Here is a 24,073-nt window from a genome sequence, read left to right on the forward strand (position 1 = left end):
GATTAAAAGCAACACGTTTGTGGAGGGGTGGGTCCCTTCTTCTCACTCATTCATTTTATGGTGTTGGGAAGGACTTTTTTCAGGTGTTGCTTATTGATATGAATAAAGGATACATGCTTTTTAACTTTATTTTTGTTTATAATATGAGAGATATCAATGTTCCAAAAGTGGAGGCTATAGAGTCAGTTTGGTATTAAATCATAATAGATGCAAATAAGCATCCATTTTGGGAAATAGCTCTCAATTTGGAGCATTTGTGTGTGAATAGTGTAAGTCCGCTGCAGCTATGGACACAACTGTGGGGGGCAGATTATTATGCAGTGTAAAAAACAGCAACAAAATTTGCCAAATTTTGCTGCAAAAATAACGGTGTTATTGGAATCCTTTTTTACGCCTTTTTTCTTACACCAGAACTTACATAAAATAATGGCGTAAAATCTGGTGTTGGGATGGCAAACTTCTCCATTTATTTTACACAGATTTGTACGCCGTTTTTTTGGCAAATTTTATTTTACACAGCATAATAACTAGGCCCACAGGATTAATGGCAGCTTCACCATGCCATCATGCCATGCCATCATCTCACCTGGAGGTCCTACTGTGCAGTTAGGCAGAGCTGTCATCCAGCCCCATATCATGAGGGAGATAATGATCCAGTCCTGTTTTATTTAGGCCTAAATTCCTCTTCACACTAAATGATAACATGAAATAAGGTCTCAAAAGGCCTGGAGTGGATCATTGTCCCCCTCATGACATGGGGTTGGTTGACAGCTCTGGTTATGTGTTACTCTGATACAATGTTTTACTGCATCAGATGTAAGAAATGCTTTCATCTGAGGATATATGCATTTCTGACAGCATTTAAAAAGATAGGTTATGACTTTGTCTATTATATATATATTATAGTATACCCAGTGGTTGAAGTAGCTAAAAATAGCAGAGGTATGGTATTTGGTTATCATAGCAACATATGACACAGTGACCCCTACAATATATCACACAGTGATCCCAGTATTTTGTGATACAGTGGCTCTAGCAGTATATAGCAAATTGACCCCAGTTTTTTATTACGGTAACCCCAACAATATATCATGAGTAATATACAACCTAGCAACATATGGTACAGTGACCCCAGCAGTATATAGCACAGTGAACCCAATATTTAATGATGTGACAATCTCAACATAAGAGAGTTGCCTCAGCAACATATTACAGAGTGGCTGAAACATTTCATCACACAGTGACCTCAGCATACATGGCACACAATTTCATGCCACAGCAGCCCCAGCATATAGAATACAGTACACCTTGTCTACTGACCCCTGCTTTGGCTTGTCTATATGGCTTTCCTCTGTGTACTCTAGTTTCCTCCCACTGTGAAAAACATACATACAGGATAATTGACTACTAAAATTAACTATAGTGTGTTAAGTGAATGTAATAGCAATCTAAAACTGTAAGCTCCACTCAGGCGCTGCTGTGTGAGATGAACAATCTCTGTTTAAATATGTTGGCACAGTATAAGAAAAGGATATTAAGTATAGCCCTGTCTTGTTTCAATCCCAGACATAGTGTACCACCTAATCCTGTTTATGATTTGTGGACATGTGGTTGGAAGTTTGCAGCATTAACCTATAGCACCTCCTGTTATCCCTTTACTTCAGTACAAATGAGCAATCAGTAAATAGGCAATTGTGATGTCCTCTTTACTGGAAAGAAGGCAACTAACTGCCTGTGGTGTAATTATGTGAAATCTGAGTGTTTATATTAGACTTGCATGTTGCATAGTGAAAGAGCTTGGCAAATAGGAACAAATAGAGATTGTAAGTCACAGGATATTCATTTAATAGGCTGTACAAATCAAGCCTGGGAAACTATTATTAGAGAAAAACAGCAATCACTTTGCTCACCAGAAAGGTTATTTGTCTAATAATAACCACTTTAAATGCTATGTGCAGCTATTATTAGCTTCTCAGTAAAACTGTCCTGACTGTGCTTTGCTATATCAATTACTACATGATTACAGCTTGGGGAAGATACTGGAAAGTATTATTCTGAATAATGTTACATAGTCATAGGGAATGGTACATTTCTGCGAGCCTTTGTGCACAAACTTTAAATCCATTTCCCCATGACTGTTGATTGACTTGAAATGGGAAATGTACTTTGTATGGTTTTTATTGCTTTTTATAAATTTCTCTCTAGTTCCCAATTAGAGGGTAATCTCAAAAGGTTATAAACTACTCTCTAGTTTCCAATCAGTGGGTAATCTCAAAGTTTATTTGGCCAAAGCTACCACAGTAGCCATCACACTTTAATTCACACGACTGTGACCTTTTTCATCTCAGATAACATTAACAAACTGTAGCATCTGTATGATCAGCAGAAGGAACATCAGCATAGTTCTTGTCCAGGTTTTTCTCCTGTTAAAGGGGTTGTTCACCTTTAAATTTTAGTAATGACAACTTTTAGTAATGATGTAGAACGTAATATTCTATGACAATGTGTAGTTGGTCTTTATTTTTTATTATGTGTGATTTTGGAATTATTTCACTTTTTGTCCAGCAGCTCTCCAGTTTAGAATTTCAGCAACTATCTGGTTGCTAGGGTTCTGACCATAGCAACTATACAGTGGCATAAATGGAAGACTGGAATATGAATAGAAAGAAAAGTAAAAAAGGAACTTTAACAGTAAAATCGTAAAGTCCTTTTTTGATCAGAGTCAGCGACTGGAAAGGGTCAGCTGAAGAAGGCAAATAATTAAAAAACCATTAAAAAATTGACTAATTGAAAAGTTGCTAAGAATTGTTCATCTTATAACCTACTAAAAGTTAATGCAAAGGTGAGCTACCCCCTGTTAGGGGACTTTAGGGCACTGCTGTCAGTAATTTATTTTTATATCATTCAAGTAAAATATAAATAAAAACAGTTCTGGAAGTAGCAATGTGTATAAAAGGTATACGAGAGCTTAGAATTGTTCCAAAATATTATAGTAATATTTAAAAATATACTGTACCTACACTGATGTCCTTCATCTTAGAACTAATTCCCTTTTGAGTCAGTTGAGCTCCTTCAACTTTCTGTTTTCCTTTTTATAGATCTATTTGTACTCTTTAGATACTCCTAATTTCATTTCCACCTCTGTGCCCTTCTTAGTTATTTTCCTATGTGTATGTGCAGGCATTTTTCATCTCTGGCCTTTGTTATCACACTTCCTTCAGCACAACCTCCATCCCGTCTTCCTTTATTAATAGCTTCCTGTTTGGCTCTGGTAAAGGCCGGCGAGATGTAATTAGCTGCAAAGTGGGAGTAGGGAAACATTTTGCTTTCACTCTATTGCAATTTCCTTTGACAGGTTTTTACTTAAGTCACACTGAGGAGTCCCAACAAACTAGCCCTCCCATACACACTAATATAGCTTGATAGGTGACTTTCTATATAGAAACATGACATATTAGGGCATATATTTATTTGAGTTAGGTCTTGTATTGCTACAACCAGTACAAACTTAGTAACATTCATACTAATTGATTAATATTACAACAAATACAAAAAACACAGTATTGTAATTCTTGATATGGCAAGATCTTATCTAATAATACATTTGTGGGCGTAGTTATCATGCTGTGTAAAACTAATTCGCTGTGTAAAATAAATGGAAAAGATCGCCATATGAACGCCGTTTTTACGCCATTTTTACACGGCGAAGCCTGGCGATGTGTGGTGAATTTTATCGCCATTTTTTACACAGTATAATAAATATACCCCTTAATCTGAAGCAGAATTATTTTTTTTGTCTCTAAATAGTATGGGGGATAAGTAGTCTAAAGTTTGGTGACTTACTACAACAAAGCTTGAAACTTTGCTTGTGTGCCCAAAAGCTTTGTTAAAGGCATTTTATTAAAACTGATTGCTATCCCTTGGAGATATAATCTACAACAACCAACCAGGCATTTGCTATAATGATTTGGACAACAACTTGACTAAATGTTAAATTTTACTGTTTACTAGACCAAGGCAACTTTCTCCACTATTATTATTTCTAATATATATATTCCTGAGTATGGGGCACTGAACTGAATGCGTAGTAAGTTATCATCCACATGAATTGATGAAACAGGACACAAGAAAATTACTAGATCAATCCTCCAGTATTTTCAGGAGCAGTTTCTTACCCCCAAGATGAATGTTTGTATTGATAATGAGTCCTTTCAGACTTGGACCAAACTAAACTTGCTCACTGTGTATTAAAAAAGTCTATAATTTTCAAGAATTGCCAAAAACATTTCTGAAAAATCATATTCCTTGCCTATGTTTAGCATTTTAGGCATTTTCTTTATGTTTCATTGTGATTTTCCTTAAATGGTATGAACTTTTTTTTTTTCTTTGGGTTCTTATTTCCCACCTTTCAGGAAACACATTGTGACTTTGGTTAAGACATATGAATCCATGTAGTCCCTCACAACCTTGACTCTACACCTATTCACTACACCCATAGATATTTGATGCCAACAATGTTATTTTTATGTAAATTATGATAAATCTGCCTTAGTAGCATCTATTTATCAACCTTTGTAATGTGAGCCTAACAGAGAAAAAACAAGTACACCTTTGTTTCAGCTATTTCAATGTACAACAATGTTCACCTGAACAAAGCCAAAAAATTAGTTCTTATAAGGTATTTAAGCCGATGACAAGTTTGAACCCAGAAACTGTGGTCGTCAACATGTAAAATGTTTTTATATTAAAGGAACAGTAACACCAAAAAATAAAAGAGCTTTAAAGTAATAAAAATATAATGCACTGTTGCCCTGCACTGGTAAAATTGGTGTGTTTGCTACAGTAACACTACTATAATTTATATAATAAGCTGCTGTGTAGCCATGGGGGCAGCCATTCAAGCTGGAAAAAAGGAGAAAAGGCACAGGTTACATAGCAGATAACAGATAAGTTCTGTAGAATACAATAGTGTTTTAGTTGTTATCTGCTATGTGCCTGTGCCTTTTCTCCTTTGAATGGCTGCCCCCATGGCTACACAGCAGCTTATTTATATAAATTATAGTAGACGTTCTGAAGTAAACACACAAATTTTACCAGTGCAGGGCAGCAGCACATTATATTTTAGTTACTTTTATACACTTTCATTTTTTGGTGTTACTGTTCCTTTAAACCATCCCTGTGAGCTTCAGTTTATTCATTTATTTCTTTATCTTCCATTTATTTTCCTTAGCTTGTTTAGGCTTGACTTTGTTAAAGTTTTTGTATTCTGAAAGGCCCATTCTGTTTCTTCTCTTTTCCTAGCTGTTTGAAATTACAGTCCCGCTATCTCAAGGACCAGTAAAACCAGTAACAATTAGTTTTGCAAACCATACATCCTGCCGGTGCATGTCTAAGCTGGATGTTTACAGACAAGTTCATTCAATTATTAGACGATCCTTGCCAGCCACCCAATTGCAGTAAGTATCAAACTAATCTTGCACCAATATATATGTTGCACCATGTGTATCGCAGCCAAATTAAAATGGACATTGTGTATATCACATCATAAAATGCGCCTGGTGATGTCATAATCCCATATGAAGGTAAAGACACAACTGAATACAGGTATTGCATTCACCTATCATTGCTTACTTAAAGGGACAGCGGCACCAAAAAATGAAAATGTATCAAAGTATCTAAAATATAATGTACTATTGCCCTGCACTGGTAACACTGTTGTGTTTTCTACAGGAACATTACTATAGTTTATATAAATACCCTTTTGTGTAGTCATGGGGGCAGCCATTCAAGCTGGAAACAAGGAGAAATGAATACATAGCAGATAGATAAAATACAGTACTATTGTATTTTACAGACCTTATCTGTTATCTGCTATGTAACCTGTGCCTATAGTAGAGTTTCTAAAGCAAACATGCAACTTTTACCAATGCAGGGCAACACTACATTACATTTGAATTTTTTTTTTTTATTTTGGTGTTACTGTTCTTTTAATGTACCTTATATTGTGAACAATAGAAGTAGAATTATATGTCACCAAGAAGTTCCATAGTCATATAAATCAGGTGAAACAAATGACATCACTAAGCACTGATTATAACTCATAACATCGCTAAGCACCATTTATAACGATATAATTGACAGGTTTTTCATCACTCTGCATACTGTCTACATATTGTAATGTATTATGTATATATTATGTAAAGTATATATATATATATATATATATTTATATATATTGACTGGTAAACACAGCATAGTCCAGTCAGTTGCTCTGTGTTTGTGAGCTTCATTATGTTTATCAGCCTGCCACAACATATAAGGGCTCTGGCACACGGGGGAGATTAGTCGCCCGCGATAAAACTCCCTGTTCGCGGGCGACTAATCTCCCCGAGTTGCCTACCCCTGCCATCCCACCGGCGAACATGTAAGTCGCCGGCGGGATGGCAGACGCGGCGGGGCGATTTGCGCGAAATCGGGGCGACTAATCTCCCCCGTGTGCCAGAGCCCTAAGGATTGGGCTGTAGATAGAAGTTTGCATACACAGTGACCTAATTACCTGGGGAAATCATTATGGGATAAATTATTGTGCACACACATAGACCTATACAGACCTATTTATACACTCATGTACATAAACTGTATATACCAACATCAATACTAATTGTAGATTTTAGTATCACAATAGGTTTTAAACAAATAAATAGGTATTACAAGGATATATTTATGATGGTGTTCTATGGAACAGAATTGGAGTTTGATACAGGAATGGGAACCCTTATCTAGAAACAAAGCTATCTCCCATAGACTCCATTTAAATCAAATAATTCCTTTTTCTCTGTAATGATGAAACAATTGCTTGTACTTGATCACAATTACGATAAAATGAATCCTTATTGGGTGCAAAACAAATCTATTGGGTTTATTTAATGTATAAATGATTTTCTAGTAGACTTAAGGTATGAAGATCCAAATTACAGAAAGACCCCTTATCCAGAAAGTTCCAGGTCCCAAGAACTCTGGATTATAGGTTTTATACATGTAATAGGAAAAAAAAACTTGTACAATCGCAGAATTGCTCACTGACCTACAAGGGATTATTTTATCAATTCAGTGTTCTTTTTCCATATTATTAACTCTATACACACTATAGTGTGTGTTTTCTTGAATACAATATAATAGATTGTATGATTTAGAATAGCTACAACACTCAGAAAGCTGTTGACATTTCATGGTGCAGAAATATTACACAAAATTTTATTTTTCTGGCTTCTTGTAAAATCACACTAATCAGTTTTGATGAGATGAATTATTAATTGCATACTTGTTGTAGGACATTTTCTTTTATTTATAGTGTACTTTCTAACTACCTTTTAACCTTTCCTATAGAAAGCCTCCATATCAACCTCCTACCTGCCCATCCGATCACATTTATTCTTCTACTGTTAATTAGAACAATAACATTTTTGGAAGCATGGTCTAGATCAGCTATTCCCAATTCTCATTTTCACCAAGGCCACTGTAGTAGCTAAGCCATCTTAACCATCAGGGCACACAGCAACATTACTCCACCCCTTGTAACTGGTTGCCTGCCCCGCTCACGTTGCCTGCTCCCCACCAGCTCACACCTCCCTCTCAATTTTAGGTAGGAGAGTGGCTGGGGAGTGGGGACGTGAGCGGGGCAGTGGGCAGTTACTATAGTTTCTAAAACTATAATTATGCCACTGATCAAGGTCTGACATGCTGGTCACAGTAAAAACTTGAAGCTAGCCATTGAGGGAATATATTAGCTATACAGTAGTTCATTGTACTGTACTTAGCATTATTTAGCAGAGAAGAGGGGCATTGTTAGTAAATACCTTCTGGATTGTCTTATTCAGCAAATAACATCTATATATTTTTTTCTCAGTTTAAAAAGTAGTAATTTAAATGTATTGGTCCCCTTCTATTTTAAGAACAGTTGTGCATTGGCCTTTAACTGCTGTAATTTATTAAGAGAGTTGTGGCTGTTTGTTTATATTGTACAGTATAGAGAATACAGATTTAGTGGACTTTATAGGTCATCTGGCACAGCTTATCATGCAGTCCATGTGCTACAGCATCAAGCGCCTGTGGTAATTCTACAACACTTATTTAGATTTTTCAGAGACATAAAATGTAAAGTATGCTGCCACAGAGTTATTGTGCATTCCATTGTTCTGAGTGAACATCGTTTATCTTCAGCACACACAGATGGTCCTGAGGAAACACTTTGCTTGTTAGAGAGCATGCCATTGGCTGCAAAATGTGCTTTAGTTTATATCTTCCTTAAACTTAACATTCTAAGGCTGAAATAATCTCAGTAGAATAGTTCATATGTTCAGAGGCAAGATACTGAGATATTCCCACAAGGACCTGTTGTATTAAATTAAATCCATTTTATTAATTCTAATAGGTTACTACAAATTACCGGATGTAAAGTGTAAACCCTTAATATTCATTTGAATATGACCCATATAATATGGTTTTCTTTATAAAGCTAGATGTTTGGGCTCACCCGTGTTATGTGCAATGCCATGAATAACTCTTACTACTAACAGACACGTTACTTTTCCATGGTGCACTGCAACCAATTAAAATTTTTCTTCCTCAACATCTGTGTTGAATACAAGATAGATTATACTCAGCCAAGAAAACAACAGAATACTGATTTTGTTGCAATATTTCTTTATCTCCTCTTTCCATCTCTCACGCTCTATTTCGTGTGTATAGGTCTGGATGTGTTGCTTTCTCATTGTACATGAAAGTGCATGTTTTATCTGAAATATGTCCTAGTCTAATCATTCTAATATTAACCTCACTAAGTACTGTTATCCTCTGTTGTCCCCTTGTTCCCCCACATGCACCTAATTAGCACTCCAGGCTCTACTACTTGAATTGTTCACACCTAAGGCCTGAGCTTCATGAAAGAGAAAGTTGACATGGGTGGGTTCAGCTCATGTAGCCAGCTCTGATAAGGTAAAGTGCTGCATCTGGATAGCAGTAGGTGGGCTCAAGGCGAGTCAGCCAGGGAACCTCAGGACATTGCAGCAAACAAAAAAATTTTCCATTGATAGGAAACATTTTTTTGCTTGTTCGGCAAGCTTATATGAAAAATAAAAAATGCTGCATTTTGCATCTTTTTTCCAGTAATGACTTTTATTAAATTCCCCAATGTCACATCTATCCCACTAAGCCAAGCATGTTCCTGTGGTAAATATGGGCATGTGAATGTTGGAGTCCTTGCAGGTGCACTCACACTGCTATAAATAGGGGGGACAGCAAACTTTTTCAAATTAAAGGAGAAGGAAAGTAATTTTGGCATTTTACTAGCAATAGATTTGCCAAATTAGTGTCTCCTAGAACGCTATATTTATTCTTCAGAAAGCTCTACCATACCTGAGTAAGGCTCCATCCGTTCGTTTAAGATAGCAGCTGCCATTTTAGCTTGGTCTCCCTAGCTTTCTGCTGCAGCTTTAGCCATTGGTAGCTCAGATCACACAAGTTGGGTGTGAGTTTCATGAATTCTTATGGGAGGGGGGAGCCAGAGAAGGGAGAGAGAAGAGAGCTGTGCAGACTCTGGCCCCAGGAATGAAAGATTTTTCTGAGAGATAGAGTAGAGAGTAGACAGGAGACTAGAAATCCTGTGTTTCTTTTGATAGAGGACTCAGTGCAACGTTTCTGTGAATGCTTATGACTGTATTTACATAGATCTTTCTGATAAAGCTTTCTTAGTTTTTATCTTTCCTTATCCTTTAAGCTTATATATTGATTATGTGATTCTTGAACGAAGGTCCCTGTGGATGACAGAAATGCTGAGCAATGTAAACCTTTGGAAGACTGGCTGACAATGCTGTTCTTCTGCATTGTTCATATATATGTATAGCGAGAGTGAGAGTTTGAAAGGCAGCACATTCAAGCAAAAAAAGACAAAAAAGGCCAAGGTGCTGCCGAAAAAATAATATCAACATGTAGAACACAGAGCACTCATGGGACTTAAATTATGTGCAACCATTTAATGGTGTAAGTAGACTTTGGTGCTGGCATCAATTTTCAGTCACTACTGACTATTTCACTTTGACTGGTTTGGGAACTGTTTGTGATGTCTTTGGTAGGACCGAAATGTCGACTTACACCATTACAATTTATAAATATATACACATTGTGATATGCAGGGAAGCTTAAAAATGTAAGTTCAGTAAAGACGATTAAAGGTTGATAAATCCTCATATTTTGTTGACCGTGAATATAACATTTCTTTGATCTGTAAATGCTCCATAGAAATAACACTTTTCAGGACTGCATTCAGTGGACTTGTTATTAAACGTATACTATATCCCTGTACCACACAGCATGTTTGGGGCATGAACAAAACCAGCACAGTCACTGCATTGTTCAGCAATTGTAGTTGTGGCTGCACTCATTCTTCCCACTCTGTGAGGAGAACTCCCCTATTTCTAAGAGAGGTGGTGGATATTTTCTATGCAGGTTTACAGTAAGGAAAACTTTAGCATTCACAGATTGGGGACCAGTAAAAAAAATATGTATTTTATTGTCTTAGTCTCTTTATATATTTTTTTTAATATTTACTGGCAGATGTATCAATTAAATCAAAGATTACATTTAGGAGGATTTTCAGAAGTTCAGTCTCATGTCCAATTTATCATTACTTCAGAAAAAATGTCCTGACAGAAAAGTGCTAATATTTGTCACTTTCATACCCGGCCGGTGCTCCTAGTAGCAGAAAACTGCCCGGGGTACATGTGAGCGAGCGATCCTCTTCCTCTTTCTTCAGAATCCCAAGGCCGACACACGTGCAGTAGAGTGAAAAAGCTGGCTTTTTGTTAAAGTATGGCTATTCATATACCGCACATGAGCACGTGTGTAATAAGTATTATATTCTGTAATAGACAAGTATTATTCATACTGGAACTTTTCATCCCAATATTTTCATCCCAGTATGGGAAACAAATGTTTAAATCTGGAATGATCAGTTACTACAAATATGATCCTTAATAAATCAGCCCCTTAGGAGCCTCTAGGAGGGAAACTATGCTGTATATATATGTGATAAGTTTATTCAGTAATAGCATAGTGGCATAGGCTTTAGTACAAGTATGGGATCATTTACACGTATCTGAAAACCTCTGGGTGGAAGTTTATTTAACTGCACATAATGTTCACATCACTAAAAACCATTTGCTCAGTGGGAGGTAGCATTCAGTGGTGGACGTGAGCTCCGCAGAAACTTGTATTGGGATGGGAGCCTTAGCCATGGGCCAAGTATATGCCTGTATTAGACACATATCTGAATTTAACTAAAAATAGCTTCAGCATTGCCACTTTATCTGAGCTATTCACAACACAACCATCTCCACACCTACCACTTCTTCAGTCTGTCATTATGATGGGGGTGCATTCAACCATGTTTAGCACTAAATTTTGCAGCAGACGCACCAGTTTCTGCTATGACTTAGTCAACTTTAGTGCCACAGATAGTCTGGCATTTCCACTTACATTACATGTGTGATTACTACCATACTTAATGCCCAGCCTGGCTTAATAAACTATGGCTTGGCCCTGATCACTTGTCTAGATAAGCCTGCTTTTAGTGAAAATTCTTTTGTCAGAATTTGTCAGCCAGTTGTCAGTGACGCACACATTTTTACGGAAGAGCAGTAGGGCCACCAAAAAAAAAAAATTCCGGTGAATTATGACTTTTTAAAGTCATAATTATGACTTTTAATCTCATAATTATGACTTTTTAAAGTCATAATTATGAGTTTAAAAGTCATAATTATGACTTTTAAAAGTCATAATTCACCGGAATTTTTTTTTTTTGTTGGCCCTACTGCTCTTCCGTACATTTTAACAAAACAGGCCGATTATTTTACATTTGCTCAAGGTTTCAGCTCCTATTGTGATCAGCCTTTCCTTTTGCCAGTCAGTATGTATAAAAGAACCATCACAGTCAATCAGAAAGGCAGCTGCCTGAAACATATCTTTGTATTAAAAGAGAACTAAAGCTTAAAAAGTAGTAGGGTAGAGATGTTCTAAGATTCTGTACGAGCCCAAGGGACACTATAGCCTCAATGTTTCTGTCCAGTTGTGCTTAGTACAGGAGTAAACCTGTGCTGGCATAGATTAATAGAGTCTCTCAGGCTATAAGAATATCTCAGAGTTGCATTAGCTATTTTGTACATGTAACAGATTGCTCCCGGTGGAAAAATACACCCGATATATTTTAAAACCAAGGGATAAAACATAGTAATTTGTATAAAATTGTCATTTTATAATCATGGTTAATGTTTGTCTTCTAGCATTTGAACTATGTCACTGAACAGATATGGCTTAATTAAATTATCTTGATTAATGGATCCCATTGTGCATTCTTGAAGACTTTGGCTGGTGCCATTAGTTTTATTTAGTATTACACAATGCCGAAGGAAAGCTTGCCTGCAGATAACACAAATAGATGGATAGAAGCCTGACAAGCCTCTCAGTGTGTCCCCAGAGTTGAGAGCATTTCCCAATGTAATGACTGGACAGACACATATCTGGAGCAAGTTTTCTATGTAATAAGCTACTTGTCATGGAATTCCTTTTAGCTGGCAATGGAAAAGATCCCTTGCTTCCTCTGGGGAAAACATTACTTGCTGTTTAGTTATTTAGCCAATGGGACATGTTTATAAACTAGGCAAATCTAGTTTTCTGCCAAATAAGTGTAAAATGAAACTCTTTTTTATGAAGCTGTGCCATGTAAAGACCCAGGCTGCACCATTTATAACTGCATACCCCAAAGTAATGCTGCAATGTAAACCAAAAATGCTACATTTTAATGGACTTGGCAATGTTAATTGAGGTATATGGGAAGAATGTTACACCAGTCTTATCTAGTAATTTAATATGTAGAAAGCATTGTCTTTAGAAAAATTTCATAAGAACATACATATCTAAGGTACATTTCACTATATTTGTCCCACTTTTTATACAGTTTTTATTTGGGCACCAAAGGCCCTTATCAGCATATTTAATACAGCATGTTTTACATGGTGGTGGCTTTGTAAAAAGTGGCCCAAAAAATGTAATTTCTGGGTTGCCTTTCACATTTCTTTATACATTTGCTTCTATGTTATTTTTGGTGATGATAAATATCGTAAGTATATTTGGCCAAATTAATATTTTGTTAATCAGAGAGCATCCAATCACATAAAGCCTTCGAGGTCTCAGCACGGACCCTATGCCTTGCTTGATGGGTAACCCCTATTGTCAAGTTATACTCCTACTTTAAAGTTAGCCTAAGAAAACATAGTGCATTTGTCCTTGAATCTGATTGTGAAGCCAAATTCTAATTCTCTGTAAATTATGTTTCTTACAGATGTCAGGTGGCAAACAAGACTTGCCCTAGAAATCACATTTGGAACAACCATGTGTGCAGATGTATCATGCAGCATGACGTTGAGTTTTCACCAAGTCCAGAAGAAGAAGGTAAGGCAAATCAACAAGAAACATATTAAAATGTAGAGGTGTTTCCTGGAAATTTGTATGTTTAGAGGTTTTAGTATTTCATTTGGTGCCTATTATTTTTCAGGTAGATAATGTAGGGCTGTATAAGATGTTTAATAATAATATAAGGTCAGAAATTCAGGCAGTTCGCTCAATAAACAGCAAATCATGCATTCAGTAAGAGGCATAATTATAATACAGCGATGGAAGGAAGAGGTAGACTCTTTAGGACACAAATGAAAATCCACACTCTGACCAAACCTTGGATGGGCTGCACAGTCAAAATGTTTTTGTTGTGCCATAACACTGCACTTCTGAAGTTTCTATCCAAGCTCATCTTCTATTTTGAGCTTATTCACTTGCACCCAGGCATTTGTTATTGAGTGGGAATGGGGAGTCTATCTCTGTGCATATATGTATATAGTCCTGTAAGAAGACCAGCACACCCACTTGCTTATACGGTGTTAATTTATTTCCATTTACTGTAGGAATTCACAGTGAGTAGAAATAAATTAACACTATAAATAATCAAGTTAGTGTGCTGATATTCTTACAGATAACTACATTTTTTGATGGCACACATCTGACTTTATAAATATATACAGTAAAAATGATTTATTTACACCAAAACTACATCATACATTACAATGTCTGTTATTGTATTATATTTATTATTATGTTACGTATAATATAACAGTTGAGATATATTATATTATAGGCTTAGCTTGCCTTAGCCAGCACTTTTCTATTGTAAACAATCAAATTTTGTGAGTGGTTCCTTGCTCCTTATATTTACATTATTTTGCTGCCTGTCATTGCAATCTTTCCACTTTCTTAATTTTATTTAACCAGTGCCATAATTCATATTTCATGATTCAAGTAGAACCTTATCAGCATTTTGTAGGCTCACAGTTTCAATTTGGCCCATTTCATGTACAAAACAATACATACAGTATTTCGAGAAAGTTTTTTATGTTAAGTAAAGGAAGAGGACTTGCTTTACTGAGTTTTTGCTTTGGGCCACTGTTTTATTTGGTTTAAAGCAAAATATTAACTTGAATTGCCAATAATATTTATCATTCTGCAGCAGTTTGTTTCCCAATTATTGACTAAAATACACATCAGCTGATTATCCAGGCAGAAAGCATGGGACCCAATCCACTCGTAGACTCCCCATTTTCCCTACTGGAAAGCAATATTTAGAAATAGTGTGCCATAGCTCTGACAGAGGTTACCTTGGCAGAAAGCTCATGAGGTTATTCATTTGAATCCATCCCCTAGGAATGCTTTCCACTAGGTGGTGGAGCTTGTTGGTTCAACACTGATATTGGGGGATCAGACCCTTTCATTCTAGCTTGCCGATGCTGGAAGAAGACCCAGACCTGGGTGTATTAGCCCCTTTTTTACTTATTGCTTATCCCCCTTTAGTGATCACGGTCTGCATTGTAGGGACTGAACATTCCTTGACCCTTCCTTAACAATTGGAAAAACTACAACGTATTATATTAACTTGTATTAACTTTTACCCACCCTGAACAAAGCATCAACTTGGACACTCTAATTGCCCAAACACAATCCTATTGTTTTAATTTCATGTTTAAATGTTTTTTATTAGTAGAATGGTGATCCAAATTCTGGATAAGACCTCTTTCCCTCTTTCCTGAAAAAAAACAGATCCCAAGCATTCTGAATAACAGGTCCCGTACCAGTCTTAACCTGACAATTTTACAAAATGTTTCAAAAACCCTTATGACAGTGAACACTTGGCATATGTATAATGGGGTCAAATATCGCACATGGTATTATACCAACCAGACACATTATTATCCTAGTCTCTTTTCTCTACATACAGCTTCCTTATCCCATACTGAAATAGGGAATGACCATGAAACAGGCAAAATAGTTAGAAGCCAGAGGGCCTACTGACACCTGGGCCCACCGGGAGTTTCCCTGGTATCCTGGTGGACTTGTCTGACACTGATACCAACGCACAGGATACAAATCTGTCATTGCTGAAATGTTTTCTTGTCTTTCTCTCTTGCTCTGATTTACTGTCTATTTATATTTGTTCTCCTTGTTACTGCATTTCTTATTTTGTGCTTTCTTTATCCACTTTCCAAGTATTCTGTATTTTTTCTATTCTTAAAAACTTCTATTTTCTATTTTACACTTCCTCTCACCTCTTCCTGTGATCAACCTCCTCATACTCTACCCAGGGCCGCTTCTGCCATGAGGCAAGGTGAGAACCTTGCATTAGGCAGCAGTGAGTGGGCAGGTACCAGGGGCAGCAGGGAAAGGTGGCAACCCTATTTATGGCAGTTGTTTAAAAAGGCCACTCTGTCCTGTGCACGACTGCTGGTAGATAATACTTTCTACCTTGGCATGTACTAAAATGTCTTATCTGTTTGTTAAGGCAGGCACTCCAATGGCAGGTACATTAGGCGGTTATAATTAGCAGGTGGGCACATTTTCCCCAGGGACCAAATTTCTGATATAGGGCATGTCCCCGGGAAACAGGGACAAATGGTAACCCCTTACATTATAGTAAATATGTTTGATGCATTTTAATTTTCTTTGTTTACATAGCCTATAAATGTACATAATTTTGTGCTGTATGCAGCATTAGAGATTTTGTTACACAGTGACATAGCATGAAAAAAGACAAAACATCAATCAATGCACTTCGCTTCTAGCTGATTCTGAAAAGGCACCATTTGCTCAGTATGTTTTGATTATTGCAGTACTGATATTTTTCTGTGCACTGGTATAAATGTGGGTTTGTGCTTTTTCCTATAGATAATGAAGAGGCATTTAATGATATATGTGGCCCAAACAAAGAGCTTGATGAAGAGACATGCCAGTGTGTCTGCAAAGGTGGATTGGTACCTTCAAGCTGTGGTCCTCAAAAAGAACTAGACAGAACATCATGCAAGTGTGTTTGCAAGAATAAACTCCTTGCCAGCTCATGTGGCCCAAACAAGCAGTACGATGAGGAAAAATGCCAATGTGTGTGCAAAAGATCCTGTCCAAAAAACCTACCATTAAACAGTGCAAAATGCGCCTGTGAGTGCACAGAATCGCCAAATAAATGTTTCTTAAAGGGGAAAAAATTTCATCATCCGACATGCAGGTAGGCTATATGTGTGTGGGTACAGCACTGATTGGGGTGTCAGCTATAACAAGATATAAGACAATGTTTATTTATATAAATTATAGTAATTTAGAGTTAGCAATTGTGTTTTTGCTTAGGCTGATTCACATCTACTTTCAAGTATTTTCTGACAAATTTTGCATTTTAGCTTGATGCAGAAAAGTATATAAACTGATTTAAATTGCAGAATATTTGCTTTACAGCTTTACATGTTATTCCAGGCATTTTGCATTATAAACATGTTAATTAATCTTGTTAAGGATACACATTTTCCAGACTAAAGCTGGCCATACACGCACCGATAATATCAGTTTTGTACGATATTCGGTGCGTGTATGGCAAGTCGGTGAGTCGACCGATGTCGCAGGAAGCTGCTGATATCGGTCGACTCGCCGATCGGCCCGGTTTAAAGATTTTGATCGGGCGCCATAGAAGGCGCCTGACCAAAATCTGTCTTTGGGGCTGAATCGGCAGAAGGAGGTAGAAATCTATTGTTTCTACCTCCTTATCTGCCGTTTCAGCCCTGAACGGTTAGTGGCGCATTGTATGATCTAAGGTGGCCATACACGGGACGATTGTAGCTGCTGATATCGGTCCCTTGGACGGATTCGGCAGCTTATCAGCCCGTGTAGGGGCAGAAACAAGGGGCCTGCCCGACCAATATCTGGTTTAAATCGGGCAGATATCGATTGGGCAGGTTAAAAAATTCACTTGGATCGGGGACCGCATTGGCTTGTTGATCAGGATCCTCTTTTTATCCTTACCCTTCTGCTAGTGATGTGCCATATACTGGGCAATCTACTGTTCATATGTAAATGTATAGTATTCTGTCCTGTTGCAATGAAACCATAGTAATTATTCTTATTATTTTTCAACCAGTTGTTACAGACCACCATGTACAACTCGACCGAAACGTTGTGAGCATGGCTTTTATTACAGTGAAGAAGTCTGCCGTTGTGTTCCCACGTACTGGAAAAGACCACATATGAACTAGCTGAAGAATCTGAGTGATAGGCCGCCAAATGCAAGGACACATTATTTTCTGCCTTGGATATATTTCTACATCACAGAAGCCCATGGGGCTCTCAAGGACACACATTGTGCTATATGTATAAGTATGGGATGATGCAAGTTTAAAAGCTCAGCGGATGCTTTTGTCATTCTACGGACACACAAAGACTTTTTCTGCCAATGGCGAAACAGCCAAGGTTTTTCCATGTGATTTTTTTTTATTAAGATAATGACTATATAATTTATTTCCACTAAAATATTTTGCAGCATTCCTCTTTATTACAGTAACAATGTAAAGGTGCACTGTGACCAATATTTTTATATCATGTAAAATATGTTTAAAATAAAAAAAGACAAAACTTGTACTATATACTGCTAAGTGGGAGTCCATAACTTGCCCAGAATCTGAATTAAAAAGGTTTTATATCAAGAGGGTCAACAATCTACATAAATTAGCTCTGTATTTGCAAGAATGTCATGTTTGGGAACTGAAGCCGCAAACCGATACCATGCTCTGTCTTTTTATTATCCATATATTGTTGCATGATAAGATCATTTACATGTTTAGCTTCTTTATAGGATATGTGTGGCTTTATATCAGTTTGCTTACAGTGAGGTTTAAGGCCAGTGGCACAGAGGGCATTTCTGTTTGCTGCTGCCACGTGTCACTGCTGCTGATATAATAATATGGGAAGGGCCATGGCTGATGCACACAAAGCAGTGGCACGTGGACCTATGTGTATAGAACATTTTGGTACTTGGATTCACCAGGAGCTGAGGCGCAGTCACAGGCATACAGGAAAATATGTCTCCCTTCCAATGGCAGCAGCAGACAAACTGCACCATATTCCATAAGTGTTATGGTCTTATTTGATTTGCAGTGATCAATATAGGATTAAGCACTTATCTGTGTGCCCCAAAAAATCACATACTTTCTAACTCTAACCTAATGAATTTCCTGGTGCTACTTTGAGAATCATAAAGTAAACGCTGTGGCTTACTATATAGGCGCTAATAGTGCCGAAAGGGGTTGTTCACCTTTAAATTAACTTCTAGTATGACACAGACATTGATATTCTGAGACAATATGTAATTGGTTTCTATTTTATTTTTTGTGATTTTTCAGTTACAGGTATGGAATCTCTTATCCAGAAGTCCATTATCCAGAAAGTTCTGAATTACAGAAAGGCCATCTCCCATAGACTCCATTATAAGCAATTAATTCTAAATTTTAAAAACAATTCCCTTTTTCTCCATATTAATAATAATTAAAAACAGTACCTTGTACTTGATCCCAACTAAGATATAATTAACCCTTATTGAAGGCAAAACAAGCCTATTGGGTTTATTCAATATTTAAATGATTTTTAGCAGACTTAAATTATGGAGATCCCTTATCCAGAAAACCCCAGGTCCCGAGCATTCTGGATCCCAGGTCCCATACCTGTATTTAGCTTTTTGTTCAGCAGCTCTCCAGTTGTGAATTTCAGCAGCTATCTGGTTGCTATGGCCATGTTTACCTTAGCAACCAGTGGTTTGAATGAGAGACTGTAACATGCATAGCAGAGGGACTGAATAAAAAGATAAAAAGTAACAACAATAATGAAATTGTAGCCTCACAGAGCAATAATTTTTTGGCTGCCTGGTTCAGTGACCCCCATTTGAATGCTGGAAGGTTGTAGAAAATTAAGGCAAATAATTCAAAAACTATAACAAATAAATAAGACCAATTACAATGTTGTTAGGAATCAGACATTAAATAATATACTAAATGTTAACCACCCCTTTAAGGGTTTTTGAGATATTTGGAGAAATATCAGGTGTTTTGGCCGAGCATTGAGTTGTTGCCACAGCAATCCTGAAATGAGATCTTCAGCAAATGCATTGCATCTTACTGTATGTATTGTGCATGTGTGACATCGCACAGTATGTTATTAAGTTATATTATTTTTAAATCTATACATTCTATTTATTACTGCTTATGTTTGTCTGCCATGTTTACCTACATTTCCATGTTACTTTGTAGTATTTAACATTTTTTGTAATTATTTAATTAAATGACAAAGATTTTAGTTGCAGTTAGTATATAACTGTTAGCACCCACAGTCCATAATAACCTTTGAAATGGGCGTGAGTATACCAAGGAAAGATTAGTTAGTCACCCCAAAGCTGTGGCATTACAACTTCCTACTTGTGTGTGTCATACTATGACATTCATGACATTCCCATGCTTCCTACTTTGAGGCAACAGTTTGGAGAAAATTATTTTCTGTTTGAGCAAAAAGCAAGGTCTGTTTGGGTTTGCTGAGATGGGACTGCCTGCACAGAGCCTCGACCTCAACCCAAATAATCATTGGTGGGGTTATTTGGAACATCAACTGCCAGCCAGGCCTGACTGCCCATCATTACTACCCACCCTCACTGATGCTATTGAGGCTGAATGAAGCAAACCAACAACAAAAGATTCACCAACAATGTGCAAAAGAGTAAAGGCTCTTACAGCAGCAAAGAGAGGACCAATTTGATATTTTTGCTTTGGGAAAGAAATTCTAGAATATAGTGTATAGAGTATTCATTTACTTTTCCCAAGGCCTGCCTGAAGCCAGCTAGACAGTCTCCCTTGGTGCGCACCGTTAAGAATGAGTACTGGAAGTTGGACAGGAGCAGCTACTAACTATAATATTACTTTTTACAAAAGATGACATCCTCTTTAGTTTCTGGAGTCAAGGAGAGGTGCATGTACTGGATTATAGAGCTATGCCCAACTTTTTTTGCTTCTTCAAACACAGGGTTTTTGTGAAACCTTCAAAAAAAATGTAGTGTTCCCACCCTATATAGCTCCATTTATTAGTGCGACCTTAATTAGCACAGGTAAGTTCTTTTATCAGATGTGTATTAAATTGTTTATATTCAGTTGCAAATGTTTAACTTGAGAAAAAATTGGGACTGTGCCACTTTAATATGATGGTAATGTGAAGTACCATGACTGTAAAGTACCATGAGTGCAAAGTAGAGTCCTGCAGCAGGTTGAGTACCCTACTGATTACTGGTAGATTTTTCAGATGCAGGTTGGGTTGTGGGTCTTAACCTTATTTCTTATATTACCTACAGTATGTTGTCTATATTTTACTCCTTTAAACATTTTGGAAATGTTTCAACCCTTCCCACTAATGATGTCACTTCCGGTTTGCAGCAACAGCACTTCCTGTTTAGTTCAGGCCAGCAGGTCACGGATCCAGTTGCAGATAATGCAGTTGTGGGTTGGATTGGATAATGGGTCAAAGCGAGTAAAAATCCAGGTCATGGGTTTCAAGCTGCAGTTCTGGGTCAGGTCCGGGTTTCAAAAATTTGTTCCATGCAGGACTCTAGTGCAAAGGGCAAAAACACCACATTTTATTTATCTCAATCAAGGTGCTGAGTGCAGTCAGACCCAGAGGAGACACACTAAGGGGCACTTCTTCCCTTGTCCTTTGTAAATGCAGGCCTGGGTTTGTATATCAGGCTCCCCTAGGCCCCTGTTTTAGTGCATCACCCCATCACCCACGCACATGCGCAAATGCCCGGGTGTTTGTGGCCTCACCAATAATCTGGGTCTGTGTAAATGACCTCTAGTCTCTAGCCAGGAACATTTTTCTAGTAAATAAATATAGAACATTTTATATAAAATCGTTTTTCTTATGTTGTTACCATGATTACTCGGAATGCTGATTTTATTCATCTATTTTTTGAAGTTTCAGCATTTTTTTATTTATCAGCCTTTTTAACTTCGATTCTTGTAAACTAATCATTTTCCTCTTTTAATGAAATCTAAATGGCATTCATGCAGCACCATGATATGTATAGTTAGATATAGAGAGAGGGATTTCCTAGGACAGCACATACACTGTAGACATGGTCAGTCCCATTTTCCTATTTGCAACAACTTCTGAATTTGACTAGAATTGAGAAATATGAATCCAGAAACATGGAATTCAAAATGTATTCTCTCAGCTCATCGGGGTTGCCACTTTAGGGCCCCCTACACCCCTCAGGAGCACCTCCACACAGCCTATCCAACACTGCAACCCCTCCCCCACATGTGTACTTTTAACTTCTCCCTTGCAGCTATGATTCTGTGGGGTCGGAGGCACCCATAGTGGGTCTGGGTTAGGAACCACAAGGGCACAGTCTGACCCTGGTCTTAAGGTTCTGTGTCACTTTTATCTGTACTATGCCAACCTTACACAGAGCTTCTCAGGTCCATACAGTCTTCATTTCCCAGGGTCTGTTACAATGAAAAGTGTCTCTATAAAGCTGATTGATGATACAGAGTAGCTCAGCAGAGCTTAAAGGCTTCATATCTGGATATTTGGGTTTTCTTCAGATCAGTTCAGTGACACAGAGCTTGCTGGCACATGTGCAGTTGAAGGTAAAGGTATCTTTCTACATGCACCAGTAATGCTTTGTGTTACCAACAATGTAACTATGCAAGTTGTCAATCAGGCAGTTTGATTTTCCTGGATCGAGGGCCACTTATTTATGTGATCCTCACTTCAACGGCTTGTATTCCTGTTGTTGTAATCCAGTCATTTGGCCAACCAATTGGATCAGCCTATTACCCACCTTAGGTGGGCATATCCGGGGGAAAGATCTGCTTGTTTGGCAACCGAGCAGACCTTATAGTGTATCACCACCTTAAGGGCTCTGGCACACGGGAAGATTAGTCGCCCGTGACAAATCTCCTGTGTCTCGGGCAACTAATCTCCCCGAAATGCCATCCCACCGGCGATTTACATTTTTGCCGGTGGGATGGCAATCCGGGGAGATTAATCACCTGCGAACAGGGAGTTTTGTCGCGGGTGACTAATCTCCCCGTGTGCCAGAGCCCTAAGACCCTGAAATTACAGACTGGGTATGACATAACGTAGCCTCTTCACTTTTGGTAGGCAGCGCCACCAGGATCATCTCTTTTAAAAGACTTTATTGAAGTTAGGGTTCTGACCCAGGCACTAGCAATGTTCAAGCTGATGTTGGTCTGAAATGTTGCTAGTGCCTGGGTCAGAACCCTAACTTCAATAAAGGCTTTAAAAGAGATGATCTTGGTGGTACTGCCTACCAAAAGCGTTTTGTAAGACCGGTTGGATGTGGCCATTGTGTGACTTGCACCGAATATTCCATTTAGTTGGTTGAAGGTGCTGACGAAAAATTGTTGTAAGGTAGCCTCTTCCCTAGTACTGAAGAGCAAATACATTTAAGGGAAAACTATACCCCAGAATGAATACTTAACCAACAGATAGTTTATATTATGTTAAGTGACTTATTAAAGAATCTCACCAAACTGCAATATATATGAGTAAATATTGCCCTTTTACATTTTTTCCCTTGCCCCACCATTTAGTGATGGGCTGTGTGCTCCCTCAGAGATCAGCTGACAGGAAATAATGCAGCTCTAACTGTAACAGGAAGTAGTGTTGAAGCAAAAGGCAGAACTCTGTCCATTCATTGGCTGATGGGGCCTAGCATGTATGTGTGCCTTGGCTTGTTTGTGTGCACTGAATCCTATGATCCCAGGGGACGGCCCTTAGTTCTTAAAATGGCAATTTTCTATTTAGGATTATCCAATAGCACTTACTACCGGTATTAAAAAAAGTATATTTTTATGAAAATGGTTTATTTAGATAAATCAGGGGTTTATGCAATATGAGCTGTTTATGCAATATATATTTATAGAGACCTACATTGGGGGAATAGTTTTCCTTTAAGGACAAAAACAAGAGATGTTTTGTGTTGGGGTGATTGCATTTGAGCTTCTGGGAGAAGAAATCCTGTGAATGTACAAGCTGCCCCTGGTGGAAAAGTGGCATATAGTCATTTATACACATGTATATTCAGCCATACAGAATAAAAAGAGCAAATTGGTCAGTGTAGAAAAAGGCCCATGGACTTCAATTATATATTTTAGCTCAACCCAGTGTATATTTTGTTAGTAACTGAGCTGAGTACCAAGATAAAAATGCAGCTTATTTTTAACTTATGACTCATCTGCTCCTTAAACAGAATCTTTCTGTTGTGCGAGTATCTCATAAACTGATTTGGTCCCAGGGCCACACGCCGGCTGTCATTATGTGATACACAATAATACTTTCACAGCCTAGTCACAGCTTTGCATGACTGTTAGTGATTCTTATCATGGAAGGATCAAATGGTAAATGTGCAATCAGTTCTACTGCACATTCTGTTTACATAGTTTGGGATTTAGATTTCGAGAGCCAATCTATTTGAAAACATGGGCAGTTGTGGGTTTTTTCCTACCTAAATTGTGTCCAGATCTTCAAATAATTAGTAGAATTCATGCCCTTTTTATAATTTCTACAGATTGTAATATTTCAGTCTGTTCTGGAAATGATCAAT

General features: G+C 37.6%; 1 protein-coding gene across 1 annotated transcript in view; it reads left to right on the top strand.

The window, feature by feature from the left end:
- vegfc (vascular endothelial growth factor C) overlaps nucleotides 1-18,053 on the top strand; it is an 87,403-nt gene extending 69,350 nt beyond the window's left edge. The window contains exons 4-7 of the mRNA XM_002933317.5: nucleotides 5,302-5,456; nucleotides 13,394-13,503; nucleotides 16,318-16,651; nucleotides 17,552-18,053. Of these exons, the coding sequence (XP_002933363.1) occupies nucleotides 5,302-5,456; nucleotides 13,394-13,503; nucleotides 16,318-16,651; nucleotides 17,552-17,666 (714 nt within the window). The 3' untranslated portion in view covers nucleotides 17,667-18,053. The remainder of the gene's footprint in view (nucleotides 1-5,301; nucleotides 5,457-13,393; nucleotides 13,504-16,317; nucleotides 16,652-17,551) is intronic.
- Nucleotides 18,054-24,073: the final 6,020 nt, after the last annotated feature.

The sequence above is a fragment of the Xenopus tropicalis genome, chromosome 1, assembly GCF_000004195.4.
Source record: "Xenopus tropicalis strain Nigerian chromosome 1, UCB_Xtro_10.0, whole genome shotgun sequence".
Lineage (NCBI taxonomy): Eukaryota > Metazoa > Chordata > Amphibia > Anura > Pipidae > Xenopus > Xenopus tropicalis.